General features: G+C 26.0%; 1 protein-coding gene across 1 annotated transcript in view; it reads left to right on the forward strand.

Moving 5' to 3' along the window:
* The window catches only part of LOC110531623 (large neutral amino acids transporter small subunit 2), a 43,809-nt gene that overhangs the window by 21,230 nt on the left and 3,948 nt on the right, over positions 1-18,631 (forward strand). Inside the window, exons 6-7 of the mRNA XM_036987455.1 lie at positions 17,093-17,216; positions 17,743-17,846. Coding sequence (XP_036843350.1) covers positions 17,093-17,216; positions 17,743-17,846 — 228 coding nt within the window. The remainder of the gene's footprint in view (positions 1-17,092; positions 17,217-17,742; positions 17,847-18,631) is intronic.

Here is an 18,631-nt window from a genome sequence, read left to right on the forward strand (position 1 = left end):
GTAAAGATAATATATAATATGTTGTCATGTAGGTAGTGGTAAAGATAATATATAATATGTTGTCATGTAGGTAGTGATAAAGATAATATATAATATATTGTACATGTAGGTAGTGATAAAGATAATATATAATATATTGTCATGTAGGTAGTGGTAAAGATAATATATAATATGTTGTCATGTAGGTAGTGGTAAAGATAATATATAATATGTTGTACATGTAGGTAGTGGTAAAGATAATATATAATATATTGTACATGTAGGTAGTGATAAAGATAATATATAATATGTTGTCATGTAGGTAGTGGTAAAGATAATATATAATATGTTGTACATGTAGGTAGTGGTAAAGATAATATATAATATATTGTACATGTAGGTAGTGATAAAGATAATATATAATATATTGTACATGTAGGTAGTGGTAAAGATAATATATAATATATTGTCATGTAGGTAGTGGTAAAGATAATATATAATATATTGTACATGTAGGTAGTGGTAAAGATAATATATAATATATTGTCATGTAGGTAGTGGTAAAGATAATATATAATATATTGTACATGTAGGTAGTGATAAAGATAATATATAATATATTGTCATGTAGGTAGTGGTAAAGATAATATATAATATATTGTACATGTAGGTAGTGGTAAAGATAATATATAATATATTGTCATGTAGGTAGTGGTAAAGATAATATATAATATATTGTACATGTAGGTAGTGGTAAAGATAATATATAATATATTGTCATGTAGGTAGTGGTAAAGATAATATATAATATATTGTCATGTAGGTAGTGATAAAGATAATATATAATATATTGTACATGTAGGTAGTGATAAAGATAATATATAATATATTGTACATGTAGGTAGTGATAAAGATAATATATAATATATTGTACATGTAGGTAGTGGTAAAGATAATATATAATATATTGTCATGTAGGTAGTGGTAAAGATAATATATAATATATTGTACATGTAGGTAGTGGTAAAGATAATATATAATATATTGTCATGTAGGTAGTGGTAAAGATAATATATAATATATTGTACATGTAGGTAGTGATAAAGATAATATATAATATGTTGTCATGTAGGTAGTGGTAAAGATAATATATAATATGTTGTACATGTAGGTAGTGGTAAAGATAATATATAATATATTGTACATGTAGGTAGTGATAAAGATAATATATAATATGTTGTCATGTAGGTAGTGGTAAAGATAATATATAATATGTTGTACATGTAGGTAGTGGTAAAGATAATATATAATATATTGTACATGTAGGTAGTGATAAAGATAATATATAATATGTTGTCATGTAGGTAGTGGTAAAGATAATATATAATATGTTGTACATGTAGGTAGTGGTAAAGATAATATATAATATATTGTCATGTAGGTAGTGGTAAAGATAATATATAATATGTTGTCATGTAGGTAGTGGTAAAGATAATATATAATATGTTGTCATGTAGGTATTGGTAAAGATAATATATAATATATTGTCATGTAGGTAGTGGTAAAGATAATATATAATATGTTGTACATGTAGGTAGTGGTAAAGATAATATATAATATGTTGTACATGTAGGTAGTGGTAAAGATAATATATAATATGTTGTCATGTAGGTAGTGGTAAAGATAATATATAATATGTTGTCATGTAGGTAGTGGTAAAGATAATATATAATATGTTGTCATGTAGGTAGTGATAAAGATAATATATCATATGTTGTACATATAGGTAGTGGTAAAGATAATATATAATATGTTGTCATGTAGGTAGTGGTAAAGATAATATATAATATGTTGTCATGTAGGTAGTGGTAAAGATAATATATAATATGTTGTACATGTAGGTAGTGGTAAAGATAATATATAATATGTTGTCATGTAGGTAGTGGTAAAGATAATATATAATATATTGTCATGTAGATAGTGATAAAGATAATATATAATATGTTGTCATGTAGGTAGTGGTAAAGATAATATATAATATATTGTCATGTAGGTAGTGATAAAGATAATATATAATATGTTGTACATGTAGGTAGTGATAAAATTAATATATAATATATTGTACATGTAGGTAGTGGTAAAGATAATATATAATATATTGTCATGTAGGTAGTGATAAAGATAATATATAATATGTTGTCATGTAGGTAGTGGTAAAGATAATATATAATATGTTGTCATGTAGGTAGTGGTAAAGATAATATATAATATGTTGTACATGTAGGTAGTGATAAAGATAATATATAATATATTGTACATGTAGGTAGTGGTAAAGATAATATATAATATGTTGTCATGTAGGTAGTGGTAAAGATAATATATAATATGTTGTCATGTAGGTAGTGATAAAGATAATATATAATATGTTGTACATGTAGGTAGTGGTAAAGATAATATATAATATATTGTCATGTAGGTAGTGGTAAAGATAATATATAATATATTGTACATGTAGGTAGTGATAAAGATAATATATAATATGTTGTCATGTAGGTAGTGGTAAAGATAATATATAATATGTTGTCATGTAGGTAGTGGTAAAGATAATATATAATATGTTGTACATGTAGGTAGTGGTAAAGATAATATATAATATGTTGTCATGTAGGTAGTGGTAAAGATAATATATAATATGTTGTCATGTAGGTAGTGGTAAAGATAATATATAATATGTTGTCATGTAGGTAGTGGTAAAGATAATATATAATATATTGTACATGTAGGTAGTGATAAAGATAATATATAATATGTTGTCATGTAGGTAGTGATAAAGATAATATATCATATGTTGTACATATAGGTAGTGGTAAAGATAATATATAATATGTTGTCATGTAGGTAGTGGTAAAGATAATATATAATATGTTGTCATGTAGGTAGTGGTAAAGATAATATATAATATGTTGTACATGTAGGTAGTGGTAAAGATAATATATAATATGTTGTCATGTAGGTAGTGGTAAAGATAATATATAATATATTGTCATGTAGATAGTGATAAAGATAATATATAATATGTTGTCATGTAGGTAGTGGTAAAGATAATATATAATATATTGTCATGTAGGTAGTGATAAAGATAATATATAATATGTTGTACATGTAGGTAGTGATAAAGATAATATATAATATATTGTACATGTAGGTAGTGGTAAAGATAATATATAATATATTGTCATGTAGGTAGTGATAAAGATAATATATAATATGTTGTCATGTAGGTAGTGGTAAAGATAATATATAATATGTTGTCATGTAGGTAGTGGTAAAGATAATATATAATATGTTGTACATGTAGGTAGTGATAAAGATAATATATAATATATTGTACATGTAGGTAGTGGTAAAGATAATATATAATATATTGTACATGTAGGTAGTGGTAAAGATAATATATAATATGTTGTCATGTAGGTAGTGGTAAAGATAATATATAATATGTTGTCATGTAGGTAGTGATAAAGATAATATATAATATGTTGTACATGTAGGTAGTGGTAAAGATAATATATAATATATTGTCATGTAGGTAGTGGTAAAGATAATATATAATATATTGTACATGTAGGTAGTGATAAAGAAAATATATAATATGTTGTCATGTAGGTAGTGGTAAAGATAATATATAATATGTTGTCATGTAGGTAGTGGTAAAGATAATATATAATATGTTGTACATGTAGGTAGTGATAAAGATAATATATAATATGTTGTCATGTAGGTAGTGGTAAAGATAATATATAATATGTTGTCATGTAGGTAGTGGTAAAGATAATATATAATATGTTGTCATGTAGGTAGTGGTAAAGATAATATATAATATGTTGTCATGTAGGTAGTGGTAAAGATAATATATAATATATTGTCATGTAGGTAGTGATAAAGATAATATATAATATATTGTCATGTAGGTAGTGGTAAAGATAATATATAATATATTGTCATGTAGGTAGTGATAAAGATAATATATAATATGTTGTACATGTAGGTAGTGGTAAAGATAATATATAATATGTTGTCATGTAGGTAGTGGTAAAGATAATATATAATATGTTGTCATGTAGGTAGTGGTAAAGATAATATATAATATGTTGTACATGTAGGTAGTGGTAAAGATAATAAATAATATATTGTACATGTAGGTAGTGGTAAAGATAATATATAATATGTTGTCATGTAGGTAGTGGTAAAGATAATAAATAATATATTGTACATGTAGGTAGTGGTAAAGATAATATATAATATGTTGTCATGTAGGTAGTGGTAAAGATAATAAATAATATATTGTACATGTAGGTAGTGGTAAAGATAATATATAATATATTGTCATGTAGGTAGTGATAAAGATAATATATAATATATTGTACATGTAGGTAGTGATAAAGATAATATATAATATGTTGTCATGTAGGTAGTGATAAAGATAATATATAATATGTTGTCATGTAGGTAGTGATAAAGATAATATATAATATGTTGTCATGTAGGTAGTGGTAAAGATAATATATAATATATTGTCATGTAGGTAGTGATAAAGATAATATATAATATGTTGTCATGTAGGTAGTGGTAAAGATAATATATAATATATTGTACATGTAGGTAGTGGTAAAGATAATATATAATATGTTGTACATGTAGGTAGTGGTAAAGATAATATATAATATGTTGTCATGTAGGTAGTGGTAAAGATAATATATAATATATTGTCATGTAGGTAGTGGTAAAGATAATATATAATATGTTGTCATGTAGGTAGTGGTAAAGATAATATATAATATATTGTACATGTAGGTAGTGGTAAAGATAATATATAATATATTGTCATGTAGGTAGTGGTAAAGATAATATATAATATATTGTCATGTAGGTAGTGATAAAGATAATATATAATATATTGTACATGTAGGTAGTGGTAAAGATAATATATAATATGTTGTCATGTAGGTAGTGGTAAAGATAATATATAATATATTGTCATGTAGGTAGTGGTAAAGATAATATATAATATATTGTACATGTAGGTAGTGGTAAAGATAATATATAATATGTTGTCATGTAGGTAGTGATAAAGATAATATATAATATGTTGTCATGTAGGTAGTGGTAAAGATAATATATAATATGTTGTCATGTAGGTAGTGGTAAAGATAATATATAATATGTTGTCATGTAGGTAGTGATAAAGATAATATATAATATGTTGTACATGTAGGTAGTGATAAAGATAATATATAATATATTGTACATGTAGGTAGTGGTAAAGATAATATATAATATATTGTCATGTAGGTAGTGATAAAGATAATATATAATATGTTGTCATGTAGGTAGTGGTAAAGATAATATATAATATGTTGTCATGTAGGTAGTGGTAAAGATAATATATAATATATTGTCATGTAGGTAGTGGTAAAGATAATATATAATATATTGTACATGTAGGAAGTGGTAAAGATAATATATAATATATTGTCATGTAGGTAGTGGTAAAGATAATATATAATATATTGTCATGTAGGTAGTGATAAAGATAATATATAATATGTTGTCATGTAGGTAGTGGTAAAGATAATATATAATATATTGTCATGTAGGTAGTGGTAAAGATAATATATAATATATTGTACATGTAGGTAGTGATAAAGATAATATATAATATGTTGTCATGTAGGTAGTGGTAAAGATAATATATAATATGTTGTCATGTAGGTAGTGGTAAAGATAATATATAATATGTTGTCATGTAGGTAGTGGTAAAGATAATATATAATATGTTGTCATGTAGGTAGTGATAAAGATAATATATAATATGTAAAGATAATATATAATATGTTGTACATGTAGGTAGTGATAAAGATAATATATAATATATTGTACATGTAGGTAGTGGTAAAGATAATATATAATATATTGTACATGTAGGTAGTGGTAAAGATAATATATAATATGTTGTCATGTAGGTAGTGGTAAAGATAATATATAATATGTTGTCATGTAGGTAGTGATAAAGATAATATATAATATGTTGTACATGTAGGTAGTGGTAAAGATAATATATAATATATTGTCATGTAGGTAGTGGTAAAGATAATATATAATATATTGTACATGTAGGTAGTGATAAAGATAATATATAATATGTTGTCATGTAGGTAGTGGTAAAGATAATATATAATATGTTGTCATGTAGGTAGTGGTAAAGATAATATATAATATGTTGTCATGTAGGTAGTGATAAAGATAATATATAATATGTAAAGATAATATATAATATGTTGTCATGTAGGTAGTGGTAAAGATAATATATAATATGTTGTCATGTAGGTAGTGGTAAAGATAATATATAATATGTTGTCATGTAGGTAGTGGTAAAGATAATATATAATATATTGTACATGTAGGTAGTGATAAAGATAATATATAATATGTTGTCATGTAGGTAGTGATAAAGATAATATATCATATGTTGTACATATAGGTAGTGGTAAAGATAATATATAATATGTTGTCATGTAGGTAGTGGTAAAGATAATATATAATATGTTGTCATGTAGGTAGTGGTAAAGATAATATATAATATGTTGTACATGTAGGTAGTGGTAAAGATAATATATAATATGTTGTCATGTAGGTAGTGGTAAAGATAATATATAATATATTGTCATGTAGATAGTGATAAAGATAATATATAATATATTGTACATGTAGGTAGTGATAAAGATAATATATAATATATTGTCATGTAGGTAGTGGTAAAGATAATATATAATATGTTGTACATGTAGGTAGTGATAAAGATAATATATAATATATTGTACATGTAGGTAGTGGTAAAGATAATATATAATATGTTGTCATGTAGGTAGTGATAAAGATAATATATAATATGTTGTACATGTAGGTAGTGGTAAAGATAATATATAATATATTGTCATGTAGGTAGTGGTAAAGATAATATATAATATATTGTACATGTAGGTAGTGATAAAGATAATATATAATATGTTGTCATGTAGGTAGTGGTAAAGATAATATATAATATGTTGTCATGTAGGTAGTGGTAAAGATAATATATAATATGTTGTACATGTAGGTAGTGATAAAGATAATATATAATATGTTGTCATGTAGGTAGTGGTAAAGATAATATATAATATGTTGTCATGTAGGTAGTGGTAAAGATAATATATAATATGTTGTCATGTAGGTAGTGGTAAAGATAATATATAATATGTTGTCATGTAGGTAGTGGTAAAGATAATATATAATATATTGTCATGTAGGTAGTGATAAAGATAATATATAATATATTGTCATGTAGGTAGTGGTAAAGATAATATATAATATATTGTCATGTAGGTAGTGATAAAGATAATATATAATATGTTGTACATGTAGGTAGTGGTAAAGATAATATATAATATGTTGTCATGTAGGTAGTGGTAAAGATAATATATAATATGTTGTCATGTAGGTAGTGGTAAAGATAATATATAATATGTTGTACATGTAGGTAGTGGTAAAGATAATAAATAATATATTGTACATGTAGGTAGTGGTAAAGATAATATATAATATGTTGTCATGTAGGTAGTGGTAAAGATAATAAATAATATATTGTACATGTAGGTAGTGGTAAAGATAATATATAATATGTTGTCATGTAGGTAGTGGTAAAGATAATAAATAATATATTGTACATGTAGGTAGTGGTAAAGATAATATATAATATATTGTCATGTAGGTAGTGATAAAGATAATATATAATATATTGTACATGTAGGTAGTGATAAAGATAATATATAATATGTTGTCATGTAGGTAGTGATAAAGATAATATATAATATGTTGTCATGTAGGTAGTGATAAAGATAATATATAATATGTTGTCATGTAGGTAGTGGTAAAGATAATATATAATATATTGTCATGTAGGTAGTGATAAAGATAATATATAATATGTTGTCATGTAGGTAGTGGTAAAGATAATATATAATATATTGTACATGTAGGTAGTGGTAAAGATAATATATAATATGTTGTACATGTAGGTAGTGGTAAAGATAATATATAATATGTTGTCATGTAGGTAGTGGTAAAGATAATATATAATATATTGTCATGTAGGTAGTGGTAAAGATAATATATAATATGTTGTCATGTAGGTAGTGGTAAAGATAATATATAATATATTGTACATGTAGGTAGTGGTAAAGATAATATATAATATATTGTCATGTAGGTAGTGGTAAAGATAATATATAATATATTGTACATGTAGGTAGTGGTAAAGATAATATATAATATGTTGTCATGTAGGTAGTGATAAAGATAATATATAATATGTTGTCATGTAGGTAGTGGTAAAGATAATATATAATATGTTGTCATGTAGGTAGTGGTAAAGATAATATATAATATGTTGTCATGTAGGTAGTGATAAAGATAATATATAATATGTTGTACATGTAGGTAGTGATAAAGATAATATATAATATATTGTACATGTAGGTAGTGGTAAAGATAATATATAATATATTGTCATGTAGGTAGTGATAAAGATAATATATAATATGTTGTCATGTAGGTAGTGGTAAAGATAATATATAATATGTTGTCATGTAGGTAGTGGTAAAGATAATATATAATATATTGTCATGTAGGTAGTGGTAAAGATAATATATAATATATTGTACATGTAGGAAGTGGTAAAGATAATATATAATATATTGTCATGTAGGTAGTGGTAAAGATAATATATAATATATTGTCATGTAGGTAGTGATAAAGATAATATATAATATGTTGTCATGTAGGTAGTGGTAAAGATAATATATAATATATTGTCATGTAGGTAGTGGTAAAGATAATATATAATATATTGTACATGTAGGTAGTGATAAAGATAATATATAATATGTTGTCATGTAGGTAGTGGTAAAGATAATATATAATATGTTGTCATGTAGGTAGTGGTAAAGATAATATATAATATGTTGTCATGTAGGTAGTGGTAAAGATAATATATAATATGTTGTCATGTAGGTAGTGATAAAGATAATATATAATATGTAAAGATAATATATAATATGTTGTACATGTAGGTAGTGATAAAGATAATATATAATATATTGTACATGTAGGTAGTGGTAAAGATAATATATAATATATTGTACATGTAGGTAGTGGTAAAGATAATATATAATATGTTGTCATGTAGGTAGTGGTAAAGATAATATATAATATGTTGTCATGTAGGTAGTGATAAAGATAATATATAATATGTTGTACATGTAGGTAGTGGTAAAGATAATATATAATATATTGTCATGTAGGTAGTGGTAAAGATAATATATAATATATTGTACATGTAGGTAGTGATAAAGATAATATATAATATGTTGTCATGTAGGTAGTGGTAAAGATAATATATAATATGTTGTCATGTAGGTAGTGGTAAAGATAATATATAATATGTTGTCATGTAGGTAGTGATAAAGATAATATATAATATGTAAAGATAATATATAATATGTTGTCATGTAGGTAGTGGTAAAGATAATATATAATATGTTGTCATGTAGGTAGTGGTAAAGATAATATATAATATGTTGTCATGTAGGTAGTGGTAAAGATAATATATAATATATTGTACATGTAGGTAGTGATAAAGATAATATATAATATGTTGTCATGTAGGTAGTGATAAAGATAATATATCATATGTTGTACATATAGGTAGTGGTAAAGATAATATATAATATGTTGTCATGTAGGTAGTGGTAAAGATAATATATAATATGTTGTCATGTAGGTAGTGGTAAAGATAATATATAATATGTTGTACATGTAGGTAGTGGTAAAGATAATATATAATATGTTGTCATGTAGGTAGTGGTAAAGATAATATATAATATATTGTCATGTAGATAGTGATAAAGATAATATATAATATATTGTACATGTAGGTAGTGATAAAGATAATATATAATATATTGTCATGTAGGTAGTGGTAAAGATAATATATAATATGTTGTACATGTAGGTAGTGGTAAAGATAATATATAATATGTTGTCATGTAGGTAGTGGTAAAGATAATATATAATATGTTGTCATGTAGGTAGTGGTAAAGATAATATATAATATGTTGTCATGTAGGTAGTGGTAAAGATAATATATAATATGTTGTCATGTAGGTAGTGATAAAGATAATATATAATATGTTGTACATGTAGGTAGTGGTAAAGATAATATATAATATATTGTCATGTAGGTAGTGGTAAAGATAATATATAATATATTGTACATGTAGGTAGTGATAAAGATAATATATAATATGTTGTCATGTAGGTAGTGGTAAAGATAATATATAATATGTTGTCATGTAGGTAGTGGTAAAGATAATATATAATATGTTGTACATGTAGGTAGTGATAAAGATAATATATAATATGTTGTCATGTAGGTAGTGGTAAAGATAATATATAATATGTTGTCATGTAGGTAGTGGTAAAGATAATATATAATATGTTGTCATGTAGGTAGTGGTAAAGATAATATATAATATGTTGTCATGTAGGTAGTGGTAAAGATAATATATAATATATTGTACATGTAGGTAGTGATAAAGATAATATATAATATGTTGTCATGTAGGTAGTGATAAAGATAATATATCATATGTTGTACATATAGGTAGTGGTAAAGATAATATATAATATGTTGTCATGTAGGTAGTGGTAAAGATAATATATAATATGTTGTCATGTAGGTAGTGGTAAAGATAATATATAATATGTTGTACATGTAGGTAGTGGTAAAGATAATATATAATATGTTGTCATGTAGGTAGTGGTAAAGATAATATATAATATATTGTCATGTAGATAGTGATAAAGATAATATATAATATATTGTACATGTAGGTAGTGGTAAAGATAATATATAATATATTGTCATGTAGGTAGTGGTAAAGATAATATATAATATGTTGTACATGTAGGTAGTGGTAAAGATAATATATAATATGTTGTCATGTAGGTAGTGGTAAAGATAATATATAATATGTTGTCATGTAGGTAGTGGTAAAGATAATATATAATATATTGTACATGTAGGTAGTGGTAAAGATAATATATAATATATTGTCATGTAGGTAGTGGTAAAGATAATATATAATATGTTGTACATGTAGGTAGTGGTAAAGATAATATATAATATGTTGTACATGTAGGTAGTGGTAAAGATAATATATAATATGTTGTCATGTAGGTAGTGGTAAAGATAATATATAATATGTTGTCATGTAGGTAGTGGTAAAGATAATATATAATATGTTGTCATGTAGGTAGTGATAAAGATAATATATCATATGTTGTACATATAGGTAGTGGTAAAGATAATATATAATATGTTGTCATGTAGGTAGTGGTAAAGATAATATATAATATGTTGTCATGTAGGTAGTGGTAAAGATAATATATAATATGTTGTACATGTAGGTAGTGGTAAAGATAATATATAATATGTTGTCATGTAGGTAGTGGTAAAGATAATATATAATATATTGTCATGTAGATAGTGATAAAGATAATATATAATATATTGTCATGTAGGTAGTGATAAAGATAATATATAATATGTTGTCATGTAGGTAGTGGTAAAGATAATATATAATATGTTGTCATGTAGGTAGTGGTAAAGATAATATATAATATGTTGTACATGTAGGTAGTGATAAAGATAATATATAATATATTGTACATGTAGGTAGTGGTAAAGATAATATATAATATATTGTACATGTAGGTAGTGGTAAAGATAATATATAATATGTTGTCATGTAGGTAGTGGTAAAGATAATATATAATATGTTGTCATGTAGGTAGTGATAAAGATAATATATAATATGTTGTACATGTAGGTAGTGGTAAAGATAATATATAATATATTGTCATGTAGGTAGTGGTAAAGATAATATATAATATATTGTACATGTAGGTAGTGATAAAGATAATATATAATATGTTGTCATGTAGGTAGTGGTAAAGATAATATATAATATGTTGTCATGTAGGTAGTGGTAAAGATAATATATAATATGTTGTACATGTAGGTAGTGGTAAAGATAATATATAATATGTTGTCATGTAGGTAGTGGTAAAGATAATATATAATATGTTGTCATGTAGGTAGTGGTAAAGATAATATATAATATGTTGTCATGTAGGTAGTGGTAAAGATAATATATAATATATTGTACATGTAGGTAGTGATAAAGATAATATATAATATGTTGTCATGTAGGTAGTGATAAAGATAATATATCATATGTTGTACATATAGGTAGTGGTAAAGATAATATATAATATGTTGTCATGTAGGTAGTGGTAAAGATAATATATAATATGTTGTCATGTAGGTAGTGGTAAAGATAATATATAATATGTTGTACATGTAGGTAGTGGTAAAGATAATATATAATATGTTGTCATGTAGGTAGTGGTAAAGATAATATATAATATATTGTCATGTAGATAGTGATAAAGATAATATATAATATGTTGTCATGTAGGTAGTGGTAAAGATAATATATAATATATTGTCATGTAGGTAGTGATAAAGATAATATATAATATGTTGTACATGTAGGTAGTGATAAAGATAATATATAATATATTGTACATGTAGGTAGTGGTAAAGATAATATATAATATATTGTCATGTAGGTAGTGATAAAGATAATATATAATATGTTGTCATGTAGGTAGTGGTAAAGATAATATATAATATGTTGTCATGTAGGTAGTGGTAAAGATAATATATAATATGTTGTACATGTAGGTAGTGATAAAGATAATATATAATATATTGTACATGTAGGTAGTGGTAAAGATAATATATAATATATTGTACATGTAGGTAGTGGTAAAGATAATATATAATATGTTGTCATGTAGGTAGTGGTAAAGATAATATATAATATGTTGTCATGTAGGTAGTGATAAAGATAATATATAATATGTTGTACATGTAGGTAGTGGTAAAGATAATATATAATATATTGTCATGTAGGTAGTGGTAAAGATAATATATAATATATTGTACATGTAGGTAGTGATAAAGATAATATATAATATGTTGTCATGTAGGTAGTGGTAAAGATAATATATAATATGTTGTCATGTAGGTAGTGGTAAAGATAATATATAATATGTTGTACATGTAGGTAGTGATAAAGATAATATATAATATGTTGTCATGTAGGTAGTGGTAAAGATCATATATAATATGTTGTCATGTAGGTAGTGGTAAAGATAATATATAATATGTTGTACATGTAGGTAGTGATAAAGATAATATATAATATATTGTACATGTAGGTAGTGGTAAAGATAATATATAATATATTGTACATGTAGGTAGTGGTAAAGATAATATATAATATGTTGTCATGTAGGTAGTGGTAAAGATAATATATAATATGTTGTCATGTAGGTAGTGATAAAGATAATATATAATATGTTGTACATGTAGGTAGTGGTAAAGATAATATATAATATATTGTCATGTAGGTAGTGGTAAAGATAATATATAATATATTGTACATGTAGGTAGTGATAAAGATAATATATAATATGTTGTCATGTAGGTAGTGGTAAAGATAATATATAATATGTTGTCATGTAGGTAGTGGTAAAGATAATATATAATATGTTGTCATGTAGGTAGTGGTAAAGATAATATATAATATGTTGTCATGTAGGTAGTGGTAAAGATAATATATAATATATTGTACATGTAGGTAGTGATAAAGATAATATATAATATGTTGTCATGTAGGTAGTGATAAAGATAATATATCATATGTTGTACATATAGGTAGTGGTAAAGATAATATATAATATGTTGTCATGTAGGTAGTGGTAAAGATAATATATAATATGTTGTCATGTAGGTAGTGGTAAAGATAATATATAATATGTTGTACATGTAGGTAGTGGTAAAGATAATATATAATATGTTGTCATGTAGGTAGTGGTAAAGATAATATATAATATATTGTCATGTAGATAGTGATAAAGATAATATATAATATGTTGTCATGTAGGTAGTGGTAAAGATAATATATAATATATTGTCATGTAGGTAGTGATAAAGATAATATATAATATGTTGTACATGTAGGTAGTGATAAAGATAATATATAATATATTGTACATGTAGGTAGTGGTAAAGATAATATATAATATATTGTCATGTAGGTAGTGATAAAGATAATATATAATATATTGTCATGTAGGTAGTGATAAAGATAATATATAATATGTTGTCATGTAGGTAGTGGTAAAGATAATATATAATATGTTGTCATGTAGGTAGTGGTAAAGATAATATATAATATATTGTCATGTAGGTAGTGATAAAGATAATATATAATATGTTGTCATGTAGGTAGTGGTAAAGATAATATATAATATATTGTCATGTAGGTAGTGATAAAGATAATATATAATATGTTGTCATGTAGGTAGTGGTAAAGATAATATATAATATGTTGTCATGTAGGTAGTGGTAAAGATAATATATAATATATTGTCATGTAGGTAGTGATAAAGATAATATATAATATATTGTACATGTAGGTAGTGGTAAAGATAATATATAATATATTGTACATGTAGGTAGTGATAAAGATAATATATAATATGTTGTCATGTAGGTAGTGTTAAAGATAATATATAATATGTTGTCATGTAGGTAGTGGTAAAGATAATATATAATATGTTGTACATGTAGGTAGTGATAAAGATAATATATAATATATTGTACATGTAGGTAGTGGTAAAGATAATATATAATATATTGTACATGTAGGTAGTGGTAAAGATAATATATAATATGTTGTCATGTAGGTAGTGGTAAAGATAATATATAATATGTTGTCATGTAGGTAGTGATAAAGATAATATATAATATGTTGTACATGTAGGTAGTGGTAAAGATAATATATAATATATTGTCATGTAGGTAGTGGTAAAGATAATATATAATATATTGTACATGTAGGTAGTGATAAAGATAATATATAATATGTTGTCATGTAGGTAGTGGTAAAGATAATATATAATATGTTGTCATGTAGGTAGTGGTAAAGATAATATATAATATGTTGTACATGTAGGTAGTGGTAAAGATAATATATAATATGTTGTCATGTAGGTAGTGGTAAAGATAATATATAATATGTTGTCATGTAGGTAGTGGTAAAGATAATATATAATATGTTGTCATGTAGGTAGTGGTAAAGATAATATATAATATATTGTACATGTAGGTAGTGATAAAGATAATATATAATATGTTGTACATGTAGGTAGTGGTAAAGATAATATATAATATGTTGTCATGTAGGTAGTGGTAAAGATAATATATAATATGTTGTCATGTAGGTAGTGGTAAAGATAATATATAATATATTGTACATGTAGGTAGTGATAAAGATAATATATAATATATTGTACATGTAGGTAGTGGTAAAGATAATATATAGTATATTGTACATGTAGGTAGTGGTAAAGATAATATATAATATGTTGTCATGTAGGTAGTGATAAAGATAATATATAATATATTGTCATGTAGGTAGTGATAAAGATAATATATAATATGTTGTCATGTAGGTAGTGGTAAAGATAATATATAATATATTGTCATGTAGGTAGTGGTAAAGATAATATATAATATATTGTACATGTAGGTAGTGGTAAAGATAATATATAATATATTGTCATGTAGGTAGTGATAAAGATAATATATAATATGTTGTCATGTAGGTAGTGGTAAAGATAATATATAATATGTTGTCATGTAGGTAGTGATAAAGATAATATATAATATGTTGTCATGTAGGTAGTGATAAAGATAATATATAATATATTGTCATGTAGGTAGTGGTAAAGATAATATATAATATGTTGTCATGTAGGTAGTGGTAAAGATAATATATAATATATTGTACATGTAGGTAGTGGTAAAGATAATATATAATATGTTGTCATGTAGGTAGTGGTAAAGATAATATATAATATGTTGTCATGTAGGTAGTGATAAAGATAATATATAATATATTGTACATGTAGGTAGTGGTAAAGATAATATATAATATGTTGTCATGTAGGTAGTGGTAAAGATAATATATAATATGTTGTCATGTAGGTAGTGGTAAAGATAATATATAATATGTTGTCATGTAGGTAGTGGTAAAGATAATATATAATATATTGTCATGTAGGTAGTGGTAAAGATAATATATAATATGTTGTACATGTAGGTAGTGGTAAAGATAATATATAATATGTTGTACATGTAGGTAGTGATAAAGATAATATATAATATATTGTACATGTAGGTAGTGGTAAAGATAATATATAATATGTTGTCATGTAGGTAGTGGTAAAGATAATATATAATATGTTGTCATGTAGGTAGTGGTAAAGATAATATATAATATGTTGTCATGTAGGTAGTGATAAAGATAATATATAATATATTGTCATGTAGGTAGTGATAAAGATAATATATAATATGTTGTCATGTAGGTAGTGGTAAAGATAATATATAATATATTGTCATGTAGGTAGTGGTAAAGATAATATATAATATATTGTACATGTAGGTAGTGGTAAAGATAATATATAATATATTGTCATGTAGGTAGTGATAAAGATAATATATAATATGTTGTCATGTAGGTAGTGGTAAAGATAATATATAATATGTTGTCATGTAGGTAGTGATAAAGATAATATATAATATGTTGTCATGTAGGTAGTGATAAAGATAATATATAATATATTGTCATGTAGGTAGTGGTAAAGATAATATATAATATGTTGTCATGTAGGTAGTGGTAAAGATAATATATAATATATTGTCATGTAGGTAGTGATAAAGATAATATATAATATGTTGTCATGTAGGTAGTGGTAAAGATAATATATATTTTACTTATTTCTCCCCATCCCTCCATTCCTCTCTCTATTCTAGGAATCTTCCTCGCGCCATCTTCATCTCCATCCCCTTGGTGACGTTTGTCTACGTATTCGCTAACATCGCCTACGTCACTGCCATGAGTCCTCAGGAGCTGCTGGCCTCCAACGCTGTTGCCGTGGTGAGTAGCTCCACCCACCACCCTATCAGAAAGAATACTGACATGCTCTGGGTTTATTCATAGTCAGTATTGCAAAAGGCCTCTGGCGGCCTCTTCTGGTCACTAAGAGTTAATGCGCTTCAAATTAAACAGAGTATTGAAGCGAGCAGTAGCATCACAGTAACACAATCAATAATTATCAATCTTCCACTCTTTTTTCAATTTTAGTATATAAACATGTTTGTGATATTTATGTAGCTATGCATCAGTTCATTGAATGTCTGAGTGTGTGTTTAACCATCTCTTCCCCCCCTCTTTCTCCCCTCCCTCTCTCACCCCTCCCTCTCTCTCTCTCCTTCCCTCCCTCTCTCTCCCCTCCCCCTCTCTCCCCTCCCCCTCTTTCTCCCTCTCTCCCTCTCTCTCCCCTCCCTCTCTCTCCCCTTCCTCTCTCTCTCCTCTATCCCTTTCTCCCTCCCTCTCTCTCTCTCTCTCCCTCCCTCCCTCTCTCTCCCCTCCCTCTCTCTCTCTCTCCCCTCCCTCCCTCCAGACTTTTGGTGAAAAGCTGCTGGGAGTGATGTCATGGATCATGCCCATCTCTGTAGCTCTGTCCACCTTCGGAGGGGTTAACGGATCCCTCTTCACCTCCTCACGGTCAGTGTCAACATCCCTTTAACAACCTGGGTTTATCTGCTGATCTCTCCTTTAACAACCAGGGTTTATCTGCTGATCTCTCCTTTAACAACCAGGGTTTATCTGCTGATCTCTCCTTTAACAACCAGGGTTTATCTACTGATCTCTCCTTTAACAACCAGGGTTTGTCTGCTGATCTCTTCTTTAACAACCAGGGTTTATCTGCTGATCTCTCATTTAACAACCAGGGTTTATCTGCTGATCTCTCCTTTAACAACCAGGGTTTATCTGCTGATCTCTCCTTTAACAACCAGGGTTTATCTGCTGATCTCTTCTTTAACAACCCGGGTTTATCTACTGATCTCTCCTTTAACAACCAGGGTTTATCTGCTGATCTCTTCTTTAACAACCAGGGTTTATCTGCTGATCTCTCCTTTAACAACCCGGGTTTATCTACTGATCTCTCATTTAACAACCCGGGTTTATCTGCTGATCTCTCCTTTAACAACCAGTGTTTATCTGCTGATCTCTCCTTTAACAACCAGGGTTTATCTGCTGATCTCTTCTTTAACAAGCAGGGTTTATCTGCTGATCTCTCCTTTAACAACCAAGGTTTATCTACTGATCTCTCCTTTAACAACCAGGGTTTATCTGCTGATCTCTCCTTTAACAACCAGGGTTTATCTACTGATCTCTCCTTTAACAACCAGGGTTTATCTGCTGATCTCTCCTTTAACAACCAGGGTTTATCTACTGATCTCTCCTTTAACAACCAAGGTTTATCTACTGATCTCTCCTTTAACAAC

The sequence above is a fragment of the Oncorhynchus mykiss genome, chromosome 9, assembly GCF_013265735.2.
Source record: "Oncorhynchus mykiss isolate Arlee chromosome 9, USDA_OmykA_1.1, whole genome shotgun sequence".
NCBI classification, from domain to species: Eukaryota; Metazoa; Chordata; class Actinopteri; order Salmoniformes; family Salmonidae; genus Oncorhynchus; species Oncorhynchus mykiss.